At 46.1% G+C, this 15,985-nt stretch overlaps 1 protein-coding gene across 2 annotated transcripts in view; it reads left to right on the plus strand.

The window, feature by feature from the left end:
- The first annotated feature begins 5,064 nt into the window (after positions 1–5,064).
- The window catches only part of YWHAE (tyrosine 3-monooxygenase/tryptophan 5-monooxygenase activation protein epsilon), a 67,036-nt gene continuing 56,115 nt past the window's right edge, over positions 5,065–15,985 (plus strand). For both annotated transcript variants that reach the window (XM_053567765.1, XM_053567764.1), the window contains exon 1: positions 5,065–5,286. In XM_053567765.1, the coding sequence (XP_053423740.1) occupies positions 5,223–5,286 (64 nt within the window). In that variant the 5' untranslated portion in view covers positions 5,065–5,222. The remainder of the gene's footprint in view (positions 5,287–15,985) is intronic.

Consider the following 15,985-nt stretch of genomic DNA (forward strand, 5'->3'; position numbering starts at 1 on the left):
TTTCCAGCAGTGATGTCCACCTTCTGCCACTTTTTGGTTCTCAGGCCTTTGTATTCAAACTGAATTACATTACTAGTTTTTCTGTCTGCAGTTTTCATGTGGTGGTATACTATAGGAGTTGTTGGCCTCTATAGTCACATGAGCCCAATTCCCATAATAAATCTCCTCTTAATATATATATGTATTTTATTTCATTTATTTATTCTTTTTTTTTTTTTTTTTTTTTAGAGACAGAGTCTCACTTTATGGCCCTCAGAAGAGTGCCGTGGCATCACACAGCTCACAGCAACCTCCAGCTCCTGGGCTTAAGCGATTCTCTTGCCTCAGCCTCCTGAGTAGCTGGGACTACAGGCGCCAGCCACAACGCCCGGCTATTTTTTTGTTGCAGTTTGGCCGGGGCTGGGTTTGAACCCGCCCCCCTCGGCATATGGGGCCGGCGCCCTACTCGCTGAGCCATAGGCGCCGCCCTATTCATTTATTTTTTGAGAGACAGTGCCTCAAGCTGTCGCCCTGGGTAGAGTGCTGTGGTATCACAGCTCACAGCAACCTCCAACTCCTGGGCTTAATCGATTCTCCTGCTTCCGCCTCCCAAGTAGCTGGACTACAGGCATCGCCACAATGCCCTGCTAGCAGCCATCGTTGTTGTTTGGCGGGCCCTGGCTGGATTCAAACACACCAGCTCAGGTGTATGTGGCTGGTACCTTAGCTGCTTGAGCCACAGGCACCGAGCCTATTTTATTTTTTTGAGACAGATTCTCAAGACTCTGGTAGAGTACAGTGGCGTTAACAGTTCACAGCAACCTCAAACTCTAGGGCTTAAGCAATTCTCTTACCTTAGCTGCCCAAATAGCTGAGACTACAGGCAACTGCCACAACACCTGGCTATTTTTTTTTTGTAGTTGTTATTGTTATTTAGGTGGCCTAGGCCAGCTTCGAACCCAATAGCCTCGGTGTATGTGGCCGATGCAACCACTGTTCTATGGGCGCCGAGCCTATATATATATTTTTTACATCCTAATGTTTCTCTTTCTCTGGAGAACTCTACTCTCTTATAATTAAGCAAATTTTTTGTAAGGTCAATAGTAATGTCCCTACTTTCATTTCTGATTTTACTAACTTCAGTCTTTTTTTCTTTTGAGACAGAGTCTGTGTTACGTGGGGTACAGTGCTGTGACATCATCGTGTATAAACACTCAACATCCTCTTTTCTAACTATGTTGTGTTTTGTTTTTTTTTGAGACAGAGCTTCAAGTTGTTGCCCTGGGTACAGTGTCGTGGCATCACAGCTCAAAGCAACCTCCAACTTCTGGGCTCAAGTGATTCTTCTGCCTCTGCCTCCCAGGTAGCTGGGATTACAGGCGCCTGCCACAATGCCTGGCTATTTTTTGGTTGCAGCCGTCATTGATGTTTGGTGGGCCCAGACTGGATTCGAACCTGCCAGCTCAGGTGTATGTGGCTGGTGCCTTAGCAGCTTGAGTCACAGGCGCTGAGCCTGTGTGTTTTTTGCTTTTTTTTTGAGAGAGAGGGTCTCTTTTTTTTGTGTGCATTCTTTTGGCCGGGGCTGGGTTTGAACCCACCACCTCTGGCATATGGGACCAGCGCCCTACTCCTTGAGCCACAGGCGCTGCCCAGAGAGAGAGGGTCTCATTTATTATGTCACCCTTGGTAGAGTGCTGTGGTTTCACAGCTCACAGCAACCTCCAAATCTTGGGCTTAAGTGATTCTCTTGCCTCAGCCGCCCAAGTAGCTGGGACTACAGGCATTTGCCACAATGCCTGGCTATTTTTTTTTTTTTGTAGAGACAGAGTCTCACTTTATGGCCCTCGGTAGAGTGCCGGGGCCTCACACAGCTCACAGTAACCTCCAACTCCTGGGCTTAAGCGATTCTCTCGCCTCAGCCTCCCGAGTAGCCGGGACTACAGGCGCCCGCCACCCTCAGTATATGGGGCCAGCGCCTTACCCGCTGAGCCATAGGCGCTACCCTATGCCTGGCTATTTTTTGGTTGTAATTGTCATTGTTGTTTGGCAGGCCTGGGCTGGGTTCGAACCTGCCAGCCTCGATGTATGTGGCTGGTGCCCTAAGCTGCTCTGAGCAGCTTTTCTTTTCTAACTATTTGAAATATACAACACATTAGTGGTAGCTATAGTCAACATATTGTGCAATAGAGTAACCAGAACTTATTCCTGCTAACTTTAACATTTTATCTTTATTTATTTGTTTATTATGAGACAGAGTCTCACTCTGTTGCCCTGGGTAGAGTACCCTGGTATCTTCGCTCTCAGCAACCTCAAACTCCTGAGTTGAAGGGATCCTCTAGTGTTAGCCTACTGAGTAGCTGGGACTACAGGTGTGCACCACAATGGCTAATTTTTTTTTTGAGTCTGACTATGTGTCCTTGGTAGAGTGCCATGGTGTCACACCTCATAAAGGTAGGTTTTCTCAAACTCTTGGGCTTAAGAGATTCTCTTGCCTCAGCCTCCCAAGTAGCTGGGAATACAGGTGCCTGCCACAATGCCTGGCTATTTTTTTTTGTGGCAATTGTCATTGTTGGTTAGCTGACCTGGGCCGGGCTCAAATCTGCCAGCCTTGGTGCATATGGCTGGCGCCGAGCCACCATGGCTAATTTTTCTATTTTTAGTAGAGATGGGATCTCTCTCTTGCTTAGGCTTGTCTCCAACTCCTGATCTCAATCAATCCACCTGTCTCAGACTCCCAGAGTGCTAGGATTACAAGAGTGAGCCACTATGCCCAGCCTTGAATCTTCTTTTTTTTTTTTTTTTGGTTTTTTTTTTGGCCGGGGCTGGGTTTGAACCCGCCACCTCTGGCATATGAGACCGGCGCCCTACTCCTTGAGCCACAGGCACCGCCCCTTGAATCTTCTTTTAAAAGGCATTTATAGCTATACATATTCTTCTTATTGCTAATTTTCTTCTATTGCTTATTTCTTCTTTTTGGTGCTGCATCCCATATTGTTGAAATGTTGTGTTTTTAAGTTCATCTCTAGTTTTTTTTTTTTTTTTTTTGAGACAGAGTACCCTGAGTTATTTTATTTTTTCGAGACAGAGCCTCAAGCTGTTGCTCTTGGTAGAGTGCTGTGGCGTCACAGCTCACAGCAACCTCCAATTCCTGGGCTTAAGCGATTCTCTTGCCTCAGCCTCCCAAGTAGCTGGGACTACAGGTGCCCGCCACAATGCCCGACTATTTTTTGGTTGTAGTTGTCATTGTTGTTTGGCAGGCCCGGGCTGGATTTGAACCTGCCAGTTCTGGTGTATGTGGCTGGCAACTTAGCTGCTTGAGCTACAGGTGCCAAGCCAATTTTTGTTTTTAGTAGAAAGGGGTTCTGGCTCTTGCTCAGGCTAGTCTCAAACTCCTGAGCTTGGGCTTTCCACCTGCCTTTGCCTCCTAGAGTGCTAGGAATACTGGTGTTTGGGCCCACTCTCCTGGCCCATATCCAGGTATTTACTAATTACCCTTATGATTTCTTCTTTGACCTATTGGCTATTTGTGAATTTTCCTGTTTTCCTTTTGTTGATTTTTTTTTTTAGAGACAGAGCCTCACTTTATCACCCTTGGTAGGGTGCAGTGGCATCACAGCTCACAGCAATGCCTAAGCTCCAACTCCTGGGCTTAGGCGATTCTCTTGCCTCAGACTCCTGAGTAGCTGGGACTATAGGCACCGCCACAACACCTGGCTATTTTTTGGTTGCAGCTGTCACTGTGTGGCGGGCCGGGCTGGATTCGAAGTATGTGGCTGGCGCCTTAGCCGCTTGAGGCACAGGCGCGGAGCCAAGACCCTCATTTCTTAAAAGACAAACAAAAAATGATGCAAACTTCCTTGCCACTCAGGGCCCTTTATAATTTGTTTCTAACCTACTTTTTATTCTACATCTAATGCAGACGCCATAGTTTATAATTACCTAAGCTTCAGTCTTGCAACAGATAAGCAAGGTGCCAGGAATCCATGCGGAAGCAAAATAGAAGCAATGTCTTTTTTGTGTGTGTGGTTTTTGGCAGGGGCTGGGTTTGAACCTGCCACCTCCGGCATAAGGGATCATGGGATCGGTGCCCTACTCCTTGAGCCACAGGCGCCACCCCTGAGACAAGAGTCTTACTATGCCGCCCTCGGTAGAATGCTGTGGTGTCACAGCTCACAGCAACCTCCAACTCTTGGGCTTAAGCAATTCTCTTGCCTCCCAAGTAGCTGGGACTACAGGTGCCTGCCACAACGCCCGTCTATTTTTTGTTGCAGTTGTCACTGTTGTTTAGTGGGCCCGGGCCAGGTTCGAACCCACCAGCCTAGGTGTATGTGACCAACGCTGTAACCACTGTGCTATGGGAGCCGATAGAAATTTCTTTTTTTTTTTTGCAGTTTTTGGCCGAGGCTGGGTTTGAACCCGTCACCCCCGGCATATGGGGCCGGCGCTCTACTCCTTTGAGCCACAGGCACCGCCCCCGATAGCAATTTCTATGAGATATTCCTGCCTCCTCAATCTCAGTTTGCTCTTGGTCCAACTCGTCTGTATCCTGTACTCCAGACCAGGCTCTTCTAACAGTTTTCCTGCTTCTGTCTATGGTGGGCCTAAGGGAAGAAAGGAGGATATCGGAAGGAGAAGAAAAGATCACAGTGTGTGAGCATAAAGTTGAGGCGTGAAACTGTTGCTCCTATTTTTCTGGCAACTACAGCAGGACTCAATTCTTTAACCCGGAGTTAAAAGGCTCTGAAAAAGGCCCAGGAATGGGGTTGGCCAAGAAAACTGGGGCAAGGTAGAGGAGAGAACAGGTTGATTTCAGAGAGGAAGACCTGCCTTTACAAAACCTGTTACAGCTTCCCACTTTCTTTTCCCGCAGGCCAGGCCTCAGTCCTCGTCTGTCGTGGCCCAGGCTCTGTCACTCGCTTTCTTTAGGCGCAGTCGCTCCCTCGAGGCCGCTGTCCTCCCAGTCGCAGTTCCCGCCTTGGTGCTCGGGTGCCTGCGGAGTCGACCGAGGCGGGGCCTCTAGCTGGATCCAGCCTCTCGGGCGCCGAGCTTCAAGACCCACCCCCCGCGCCAGTTGCCAGGGAGCGGTTGCCATAGAGCTGAGCAGTTGTCCGCGTGCGCAGGCGGAAGTCCCGGATTGAGGGGCCGCCATTTTTGCTGCCCGGACACGGAGCGAGAGGTTGAGAGAGTCGGAGACACTATCTGCTTCCATCCGTCGCGCAGACCCTGCCGGAGCCGCTGCCGCTATGGATGATCGGGAGGATCTGGTGTACCAGGCGAAGCTGGCCGAGCAGGCTGAGCGATACGACGGTGAGTTGGGGGGGCAATGGGGGCCTGGAATTCTCGGACCCTCTGCCGCCGCCCACAGAGGCCAGGAACAGGAGACAAAATGGCGGCATCGTCTCTGAGCCTGGCCCGGGGACTTGGATTCGGGAAGCAGGAAATGGCCTGTGAGCTCTTGGAGCGATGGGAGGCTCCAGGCCCAGGGATTTGACCCCTTTGCTGTCCTTAACTGGAGACACTCGCTAGTAGGGAAGCCAAGGCGATAGGGTGGAGGAGTTGGTTGTAAAATGGCGGCTGGGGGGGGGGAGGGCGAGTCCCGGGGCGGGGGAGGGGGAGGAGGTGGCGGGTGCTGTCTCCGGGTGAACAATCCCCGAGGGAGCTTCTGGGACAGTCTTGGGATGTGGAGAACAGTTGGGTGGGTAAAGGTGGAAGAAACACCCGCCACATGGGAGAGAGCGAAGACCGGGAGGCGTATCGCGGGCGCCTTTCAGGGAAATATGGCGGGTGGGGGCGGTGGCTTTTCCCCGGAGGCCCAGTGTGGGGCGGCGGCTGTGGAGTCTCACAAAGGAGAACACTTGCGAATGGAGGGCTTCTTTGGGCTTGTGGTGGGGGGCAGTCTTGGAGAATGATGAGGAAAGGAGGGAGAGGGAATCACTGCAGTTTATCTTTGGGTGGAGGCAAGCTGAGATGCTGCGATAGGATTTCTTTCGCGTGGGCTGGCACACGTTGTAGTGAGGGTTTTTGGGGCTTTTTCAACCTCGCCTTTTTCTGGGAGGGTCCAGAAAAACCTCACTCACGCTCCTTTCCCTCGGACTGATGCCAGGGAGCTCGAAGTTCCTGGAGTCTTTTTCTACCTACAGAAGCACTGGGTTCTGTGATTAGTACGTTGAACAGGGGACAGGGAGACCATGATCCTTATTAGTTTTAGCATTTGCAGTGTCCGTGCCTCAGTCCGCCAGTTTGTAAAAATGACGACTTTCCTGTTTACACATACCGTCTTGACAAATGGAAAGATCTGTTTAAAATTAAAGTTACTTCAAATGGTGTTCAGTAACTGTATTTAGGTTGACTCCTCAGCCTTGGAATGCGTGTTCATACGTTGTTGGGGATCTTAACCTGTTACAAGTACTGAGCTGAGGTTTGGGTATTTAGATTATGAATGTGTGAAATACTGTTTTCTTTTTTGCATCTTATAAATGGTTTTACGTACGGGTTTTAGTAATTCCTCTTTGTTGCTCCTTTGCCCCTAAATGTTCTTTAGTTATTTCCCAGAACTTTACTGAAATGACTATTGTTTCTGTCTCGTCAGTCTCTGGCACTGTATTTTTCAATCGTTTTTCTCTCACCACATTTTGGGTCTACGTAGTTGAGTTACCTTCACATTTACACTACTGTAGTATTATACAAAAGAAACATCATATATGTGGTTCCTCTGGTTCTAATGCTTTTGCGGGGTGGGGTGAGTCAAGTGCTATTCGGCCTTCTAATTTTTTTTAATTAAGCCATTTATATTTTATGTAGGGTCCTTGGTTTCCTTGAAATGCCAATTTGGTCGTATGAATAATTTCAGGGTTAGTCCTAGTGTATCATCAGAAAATAGGATTCAGGGACTTGAAAATTATGAGAAAAGACCTCTAAAACTTGAACGTAGTAAAGATACTGAGCTAAATCTCATCTTATAAATTCTTAAATTATTATTTGTATTGAAAAAGGTTTGCTTGAGAGGGGGACGGGAATAAGGGGAAGTACAGCTCAAGGTCAGCTTTGTCTTTATTTGAGTGTTTAAAAATCAAACAAATGTAGATGTGCTTGTAATGGAAATCTCCCTTCCCCCCCCTTGCCTGAAATAGGTTCCCCTTTTAATCTACTCGTGCCCTTGGGAGTAAACATACTATTTTTTGAATGCTTTCTGTTTTGTGGGGATTTAGGCTCTGAGTAAACTTGCTGTGATAATCAAAAAGGATGTGAGAGAAAGTCTTTTGTTTTTTAAATTCATTTTCAAAACCGATTTGGAAGCTTACGATTGTAGCTTCCAAATAAATGACAGGTTAGCTATAATCATGTTTTGGGTTTGAGTGCTGAAGATTTTAGACCAAAGCAAAGCCCATATTGGTTATCGAACGTAGAACTCATTATATTGAATCATATCATTATAGTTTTAATGTTAGGTGTCTGCTTCAGGGTCTAAAGAGGGAAGGTGAGGAGGTACTCTTGTACCTTGGACATAAGGGAGGGATTCAGTGGGGGGAAGACAGTCACCAGGAATCAGCCTCTACCTTTGTTCACTCCTTTTGAGTGCAATAATTCAGTTATGTTTATGGTGACAAAAAGTGATTCCATAGCTCTAGTTACCACATTTATCAAGTGTAGGGAGTGGAACAAGGTGAGAGTGCATTGGGGTGATTTGTTTTTGGGGTACTTGGATATAAATGTTGGCTTTCCAGCTGCCCTTTTCTCTTTTCTCCATTTTACTGCTGTAGGATTATCTTTTATTTTGCATGCTGTGTTAAACCTAGTATCTAAACTACTTAATATCCTCATTTAACTCTATCCTGGGGGAATTGTAATCAATTTATATGGATTATTTAATGAAGGAAGAACTAATCTATGTTTAGCAAAAGGACAGTTTTGGCTTGCAAATATGAAATACTGGTTTGGGGGTAGGCCTTGAAGATTAAATCCAGCATCTGGTCACTTTTAACAAGTCAGTAATCTAAGGAATAGTTTTTATATTATTTGTAGCCATATTAAGCAAGTCCATCATCTCAGCATTTCTGAACCCAGTCTCATTGTTCCACATACATGAATTTGTACAAAAAAGTGAGGAATATGGATGGGGAAAATGAACACTTCTCCATTTGGGGGATGGAGGGGAGCAGAAGGGCAATGCAAACTACATTTGGGCTTGCGGGGCAGTTGGTGGTTTTGTTATTTCCTAATCTAACTGCTCTATGGGAGGTGGAGGTAAAGTTTCAGGATTGATGACTTTTTGGTTTACTCTGAATGTATCAATACCAGGAATGTGTCTCTTGTAGTCCCTTGGAAGTTCTTTTAAATCATCAGGTCTGTGTGGCACCTGTGGTTCAAAGGAGTAGGGCGCCCACCCCATGTACTGGAGGTGGTGGGTTCAAACCCAACCCTGCCCAAAAACTGCAAAAAAAAAAAAAAAATCAGGTCCTCACTGCTAGCTTACTGAATTAACTTCTTTTTTTTCTTAATTTTTTTTGTAGAGACAGAGTCTCACTTTACTGTCCTTGGTAGAGTGCCATGACGTCACACGGCTCACAGTAACCTCCAGCTTTTGGGCTCACACAATTCTCTTGTCTCAGCCTCCCGAGCATATGGGACTACAGGCGCCCGCCACAATGCCTGGCTATTTTTTTGGTTGCAGTTTGGCTGAGGCCGGGTTTGAACCCGCTACCCTTGGTATATGGGGCAGGCGCCCTACTCACTGAGCCACAGGCGCCACCCCTGAATTAACTTCTTAATACACGCTTATTAGGGAAAAAAATAGATAATAGTAAATTACCTTCATTAATGAATTTAAAAGCATTTGGATTAACTACCAATTTTTTTTTGTGTGTGTGTGTGGTTTTTGGCCGGGGCTAGGTTTGAACCTGCCACCTCTGGCATATGGGACCGGCGCCCTACTACTTGAGCCACAGGCACCGCCCAACTACCAATTTTTTTTTTTTTTTTTTTTTGTAGAGACAGAGTTTCACTTTATTGCCCTCGGTAGAGTGCCATGGCGTCACACAGCTCACAACAACCTCCAACTCCTGGGCTTAGGCGATTCTCCTGCCTCAGCCTCCCGAGTAGCTGGGTCTACAGGTGCCCGCCACAACGCCCGGCTATTTTTTTGTTGCAGTTTGGCCAGGGCTGGGTTTGAACCCGCCACCCTCGGTATATGGGGCTGGCACCCTGCTCACTGAGCCACAGGCGCCGCCCCCAACTACCAATTTTTTAATTATGTAGGTAATATGTTAAAAATCCCTTCTAGAAATTTTAGGCTATGTATTTGAAGCAGATGCTCTTTTTAGTATACTTTAAAGTTTTACACAGTATTTTGCATATTGAGCATATCTTACACAACTTTGGAATATAATGAAATCATGAATCACTACACTACTATCACTACTGTGACTTTTTTTAAAATTTGAGACAGTCACTCTTGTGCCCTGGGTAGAGGGCCATGGTGGCCTCGCTCACAGCAGTGTCAAACTCTGGGCTCAAGCAATCCCATTGCCTCAGTCGCCTGAGTAGCTAGGGCTACAGGCACCCACCACAACGTCCAGCTAGTTTTTCCTTTTTTTCTTTCCTTTTCTTTCTTTCTTTTTTTTTCTTTTTTGAGACAGTCTCCAGTGGCGTCATAGCTCACAGTAAGCTCAAACTCCTGGGCTCAAGCGACTCTCTTGCCTTAGCCTCCCAAGCAGCCGGGGCTACAGGTGCTGCCAAAAGGCCCGGCTGTTTATTTTTAGAGATGAGGTCTGGCTCAGACTGGTCTCTAACCTGTGAGCTCAGGCAGTCCACCTGCCTCGGCTTCCCAGGTGATGGGATTATAGGTGTGAGCTGCTGTACCCTAAAGATGGGTTCTTGGGGTTTCACTTTTGCTCAGGTTGGTCTCAAACTTGTGAGTTCAAGGAACTTGCCCACCTAAGCCTCCCAGAGTGTGTGAGCCACCTCCCCATGATTATTTATTTATTTTTGAGAAAGTTGCAAGCTGTTGCCCTGGGTAGAGTGCTGTAGCATCATAGCTCACACGAACCTTCAACTCTGGGGCTTGAATGATCCTTTAGCCTCAGTTTTTCTTTTTTTTTAGAGACAGAGTCTCACTGTACCGCCCTCAGGTAGAGTGCCATGACGTCACACAGCTCACAGCAACCTGCAGCTCTTGGGCTTCCGTGATTGTCTTGCCTCACCCTCCCGAGAAGCTGGGACTACAGGCGTCCGCCACAAAGCCTGGCTATTTTTTGGTTGCAGTTTGGCCAGGGCTGAGTTTGAACCCACCACCCTCGGCATATGGGGCCGGCGCCCTACTCACTGAGCCACAGGCGCCGCCCACGTTTTTCTATTTTTAGTAGAGATGGAGTCTCGCTTTTGCCCAGGCTGTTTTCAAACCTGTGAGCCCAGGCAGTCCACCTGCCTTGGCCTCCCAAGTACTGGGATTACAGGTGTCAGCCACTGTGCCCGGCCTTGATTTTTTTTTTTTTTTTAAATGGAGGATTTTAAGCTTGATTTTGCAGGAATGCTTTTTTAATTTAAATTTCAAGAAACTTACTGTGTATGTATACAAACAGTAATGACAGATGTATGGTGATAGCTTTTGTATTATACGTATTTATATTGCAGTTTACAGTTCACGAACCACTCTTAGAAAAATTGTTGCTTAATTCATATAGTAAGATTTAAATAGGTAGAGTGTTACTTCCATTTTATCGTTTAAGAATGTGAATTTGAGACATTCTTAGTGACTTTTCTATGATCACATGACTATTCAGTTATCAAATGGTAAAGCCAGAACTTACCTGTCTGCTCACTTTTTTTTTTTTTTTTTTTTTTGAGACATTGTCTCATCATGTGGCACTTTGGCATAACAGCTCACAGCAACTTCAAACTCTTGGGCTTAAGTGATTGTCTTGCCTCAGCCTCCCAAGTAGCTGGGACTATAGGTGCCCGCCCCATAGTCTGGCTTTTTTTTTTTTTTTTTTTTGTAGAGACAGAGTCTTACTGTACCGCCCTCGGTAGAGTGCCGTGGCGTCACACGGCTCACAGCAACCTCTAACTCTTGGGCTTAGGCGATTCTCTTGCCTCAGCCTCCCGAGTAGCTGGGACTACAGGCGCCCGCCACAACGCCCGGCTATTTTTTTTTTTTTGTTGTTGTTGCAGTTTGGCCGGGGCTGGGTTTGAACCCGCCACCCTCAGCATAGGGGGCCGGCGCCCTACTCACTGAGCCACAGGCGCCACCCCTGGCTTTTTTTTTTTATAGTTGTCGTTTAGCACACCCAGGTCGGAACCGCCAGCCCCATTGTATGTGGATGGTGCCCTAATCAATGTGCTACAGGAGCCGAGCCTGTCTGCTCACTTTTATATCAGTACTTTTTCTCTTCTGCCACTCAGAAAAACCTGTGTAACTAAGATGGTGCTTTTGGGGTGTTTGGTAGGTAAAAGATACATTCTTAGCAGTTGCTTCTCATAGTCATGTCCTTTTTTTTTTTTTTTAAAGACAATCTCACTTTGTTGCCCTTGGTAGAGTGCTGTTGGTGTCATAGCTCACAGCAACCTCAAGCCCTTGGGCTTAAGCAATTTTCTTGTCTCAGCCTCCCAAGTAGCTGGGACTACAGGTGCCTGCCCCAACGCTGGGCTATTTTTAAATTGGGGTCTTTCTCTGGCTCAGGCTGACCTCCAACCTGTGAGCTCAGGCAATTGACCTGCCCTGGCCTCCACATAGTCATGATTTGATGTTTATAATGACTTATATGTATTGTGAATTGTAGATAAAACATCTTCTCACTTGGCCACAATGCCCAGCTATTTTTTGTTGCAGTTGTCATTGTTGTTTAGCTGGCCAAGTTTGAACCTGCCACCTTTGGTGTATGTGGCTGGCACTGTAACCACTGTGATATAGGCGCCTAGCCTCTTCTCCTTTTTTTTTGCAGCTGGCTAGGGCCAGGTTTGAACCTGCCACCTCTGGTATATGGGGCCAGCGCCCTACTCCTTGAGCCAGAGGTGCTACCCTCTTCTCACTTTTTTTTATTTTTTTCTTTTTTGAGACAGAGTCTTACTATGTCACCCTGGGTAGAGAGCCATGGGATCATAGCTCACAGCAACCTCAAACTCTTGGGCTCAAGTGATTCTCTTGCCTCAGCCTCCCAAGCAGCTGGGACTACAGGTGCCTGCCACAATGCCTGGCTATTTTTTTTTTTGCAGTTGTCATTGTTGTTTAGCTGGCCTGGGCCGGGCTTGAACACGCCAGCCTTTGTGTATGTGGCTTGAACACGCCAGCCTCAGTGTATGTGACTGGTGCCATAACCACTGTGCTACAGGTGCCAAGCCTGCATCTACTTTTGTTCAGCTTTCTTTTAGTCTCAATAATACCTCTTCTCACTTTCTTTTTCTTTTTCAGAGACAGAGTCTCACTTTATTGCCCTCAGTAGAGTGCTATAGTGTCACAGCTCACAGCAACATCCAACTCCTGGTTTTAGGTGATTCTCTTGTCTCAGCTTTACAGGCATCCGGCACAATGCCCGTCTATTTTTTTGTTGCAGTTTGGCCCGGGCCAGGCTCAAACCTGCCAACCTTGGCATCTGGGGCCGGTGCCCTACCCCCTGAGCCACAGGCATCGCCCTCTTCTCGCTTTCTTAAAGAAACCTGGTGCTTTCCTTCAAATCCAAAATGCCATCTAAAGGCACAGCAAATGAAGTTAAAGTGAGGAATTTTAGGTTATCAGAGAATGCATGTTCACAAACAGGTTTTTGCTTAAAAGTCATGGTTTATTCTGAGGACTCATGCATCCTAGTTAAAAAAAAATTGTGGCATATTGTAGTGTCTGTACTGGGATATGGCTGATGCCATGCATTTCTGTAAAGTACTTTTCAAATGTGTACTTTGTCTTAACAAACTTTTTGTTGTTGTTGTTTTTGTTGTTGCTGTTGTCACTGCTGTTTTTAGCTGGCCCAGGCGTGTTTGAACCCACCATTCTCCGTGTATAGGACCAGCGCCCTAATCCCTGAGCCACAGGTGCTGCCCAACAAACAGTGTTAAAGTAGTCATAAAACTTTTAAGAGGGGCAAAGGTTGGCAAATGTTGCTCCACATGGTTGCTTAGATTGATAGAGGTCAAATGGAATCCATTAAGGGACAGTGAAGATCAGCAACAAAAAGTAGTTATTTTTACTGTTTTCAAAATGGACAGTTAGCAGTTTGATGCAATTGGTACATCCAGATTGACAAATTAGGTTGCTAGTGCAACTCTGTGATTTCAGCTCATTAATTAAATGTCCGTGTTAGTCATGGCCCTAGAAACAATTTCCCACGTTCATTAGAATTTATTAGATTGTGGCAAATAGGGTCATCATAATTCATTGTCCAAATGAGGACACCTTGGAAAGATGTACTGATTCATAATCAATCTTCAACGGCAGACCTAAATGGGTTGGCCTGGGCAACAAACTTGCCCTGTGGTTATTCTCCTTAAAGCTGTTTGTTAGTAGTTCTCTTATTTAGATTATACAAAAGTTTCCTAAACTTTGTTCATTCTTCTGATACAGAAGTATATTAGATCTAATCCCTGGAAGATTGGTTTTCTTCTTTCTCAAAGAAGTTAACATTTGGCAGAACATAAGACAGATCAAAGAAGTATGGTACTTCTTCAGTAGTATGAAAAATACTTCTCCTTTCAGCCCCATTCCCCAGTTGAATGGGACAAATCAAGGATATGGTAGTTTTTGAAAATAGAGTTTACTGGCATTCCAAGTATTCAGTTTTACTAATCGTGTGAAACAGAAATGTGTTGGCTTTCTTATGTCTACTTTATTATTTTAATAATAATTAAAAATGTAGGGCGGCGCCTGTGGCTGAGTCGGTAAGGCGCCAGCCCCATATACCCAGGGTGGCGGGTTCAAACCTGGCCCCAGCTGAACTGCAACCAAAAAATAGCCGGGCGTTGTGGCGGGCGCCTGTAGTCCCAGCTACTCAGGAGGCTGAGGCAAGAGAATCGCTTAAGCCCAGGAGTTGGAGGTTGCTGTGAGCTGTGTGATGCCATGGCACTCTACCAAGGGTCATAAAGTGAAACTCTGTCTCTAAAAAAAAAAAAAAAAAAATAGAACATCGAATTCTGTATAGTTCAGAAAACATGACCATGGTCTTGGTTTATATGTTTTGAAATTTAGTCTTGAATACATTAGTATTATTATTGTTATTTTTTAGAGACAGAGTCTCACTTTGTTGCCCACGGTAGAGTGCTGTGGTGTCACAGCTTCCAGCAACCTCCAGCTCTTGGACTTAGCTGATTCTCTTGCCTCAGCCTCCCAAGTAGCTAGGACTACAGGCACCTGCCACGACGCCCAGCTGTTTTTTTGTTGCAGTTTGGCTGGGGTTGGGTTCAAACCCGCCACCTTCAGTATATGGGGTTGGCGCCCTGATCACTGAGCCACAGGCGCCGCCTATCTTCTTTTTTTTAAGACAGAGTTTTACTCTGTTACCCCAAGTTAGAGTGCTTGGAGTTGTAGCTCACAGCAGCCTCAAACTCCTGGGCTCAAGCGATCCTCTTGCCTAAGTCTCCCAAGTTGCTGGGACTACAGGTGCCTGGTGCAATGCCTGCTAGTTTTAATTACCCTGTTTTTAGTAGAGATGGGCTTCTGGCTCTTGCTCAGACTGGTCTCGAACTCCTGAGCTCAGGCAGTCCACCCTTCGCAGGTACAGCCACTGCACCATCCTTATACTTTTTATGGTCTATCTCCATAGGCAGATCTGTCATTTCTAGGCTTGATTTGTGATCAGGTCAGGTTGTTAATATAGCTAGAGCTATTTGGAATGTGTTTAATTATTTCCTTCATTTATATCTAAAATTTGAAGAAGGCAATGTTACACTGTAAAAAGTTATGACAGTATTTCATACTTGACAGATGGAGAGTATCTGCTTTCATGGAATTTATTATACTCATTCATTTCCTGGTATAGAATGGAGATTAATAATGTCTGTCTTAGTTCTGGTGCAGTGGCTCATGCCTGTAATCCCAGCACTCTGGGAGGATGAGGTGCGTGGATTGCTTGAACTAAGGAGTTTGAGACAGCCTGAGCAAAACTGAGACCCTGTCTTTAAAAATAGCCAGGCATTGTGGTAGCTACCCAGGAGGCTGAACAAGAGGATCTCTTGAGCCCAGGATTTGGAGGTTCTGTGAGCTACAATGCCATGGCATACTGTACCGAGGGTGACTGAGTGAGACTCTGTCTCAAAAAATTATCTGTCCTGCCTCGGCCGCCGTAGCATGGTGCAGCCACATACATCGAGGCTGGCGGGTTTGAACCCCGCCCAGGCCAGCTAAACAGTGACAGCTGCAACAAAAAATAGCCGGACTTTCGTGCGAGAACCTGTAGTCCCAGCTACTTGGGAGGCTGAGACAAGAGAATCGCTTAAGCCCAGGAGTTTGAGGTTGCTGTGAGCTGTGACACTACAGTACTCTATCGAGGGCAACATAGTGAGACACTGTCTCAAAAAAAAATTAGCTCAAAAATTACCTTTCTCGCCTACTGATTACAGTGTTACAAAATTGTGGGCATTTGTAAATTACAGAGTGTAGGATTCATCAGTACTTATTGCAAAACATCTTTATTCACTGGGTGAAAGTTTTTTTTTTTTTTTTTTTTTTTTTGAGACAGTTTTAACTGTGTCGCCCTCGGTAGAGTGCTGTAGCTCATACAAACCCCAACTCTTAGGCTTAAGTGATTCTCTTGCCTTAGCCTCCTGAGAAGCTGGGACTATGGGCGCCTGCCACAACGCCCGGCTATTTTTAGGTTGCAGTTGTCATTGTTTTAGGAGGCCTGGGCTGGGCTCGAACCCAACCACCTTCGGTGTATGTGGCTTGCACCCTGCTCATCTGAGCTATGAGCTTGGCTAAGCCAAGTGTGAAAGTTCGAATTAATTGTTTTTTGCTTTTGATCTAGTAGGGTCATGTTAAGAGAAGACACCCTACTTCTTTGAGTAATTCTCAGCAAATGTTCTTCTGGGC

Source organism: Nycticebus coucang, chromosome 18 (assembly GCF_027406575.1).
Source record: "Nycticebus coucang isolate mNycCou1 chromosome 18, mNycCou1.pri, whole genome shotgun sequence".
Lineage (NCBI taxonomy): Eukaryota > Metazoa > Chordata > Mammalia > Primates > Lorisidae > Nycticebus > Nycticebus coucang.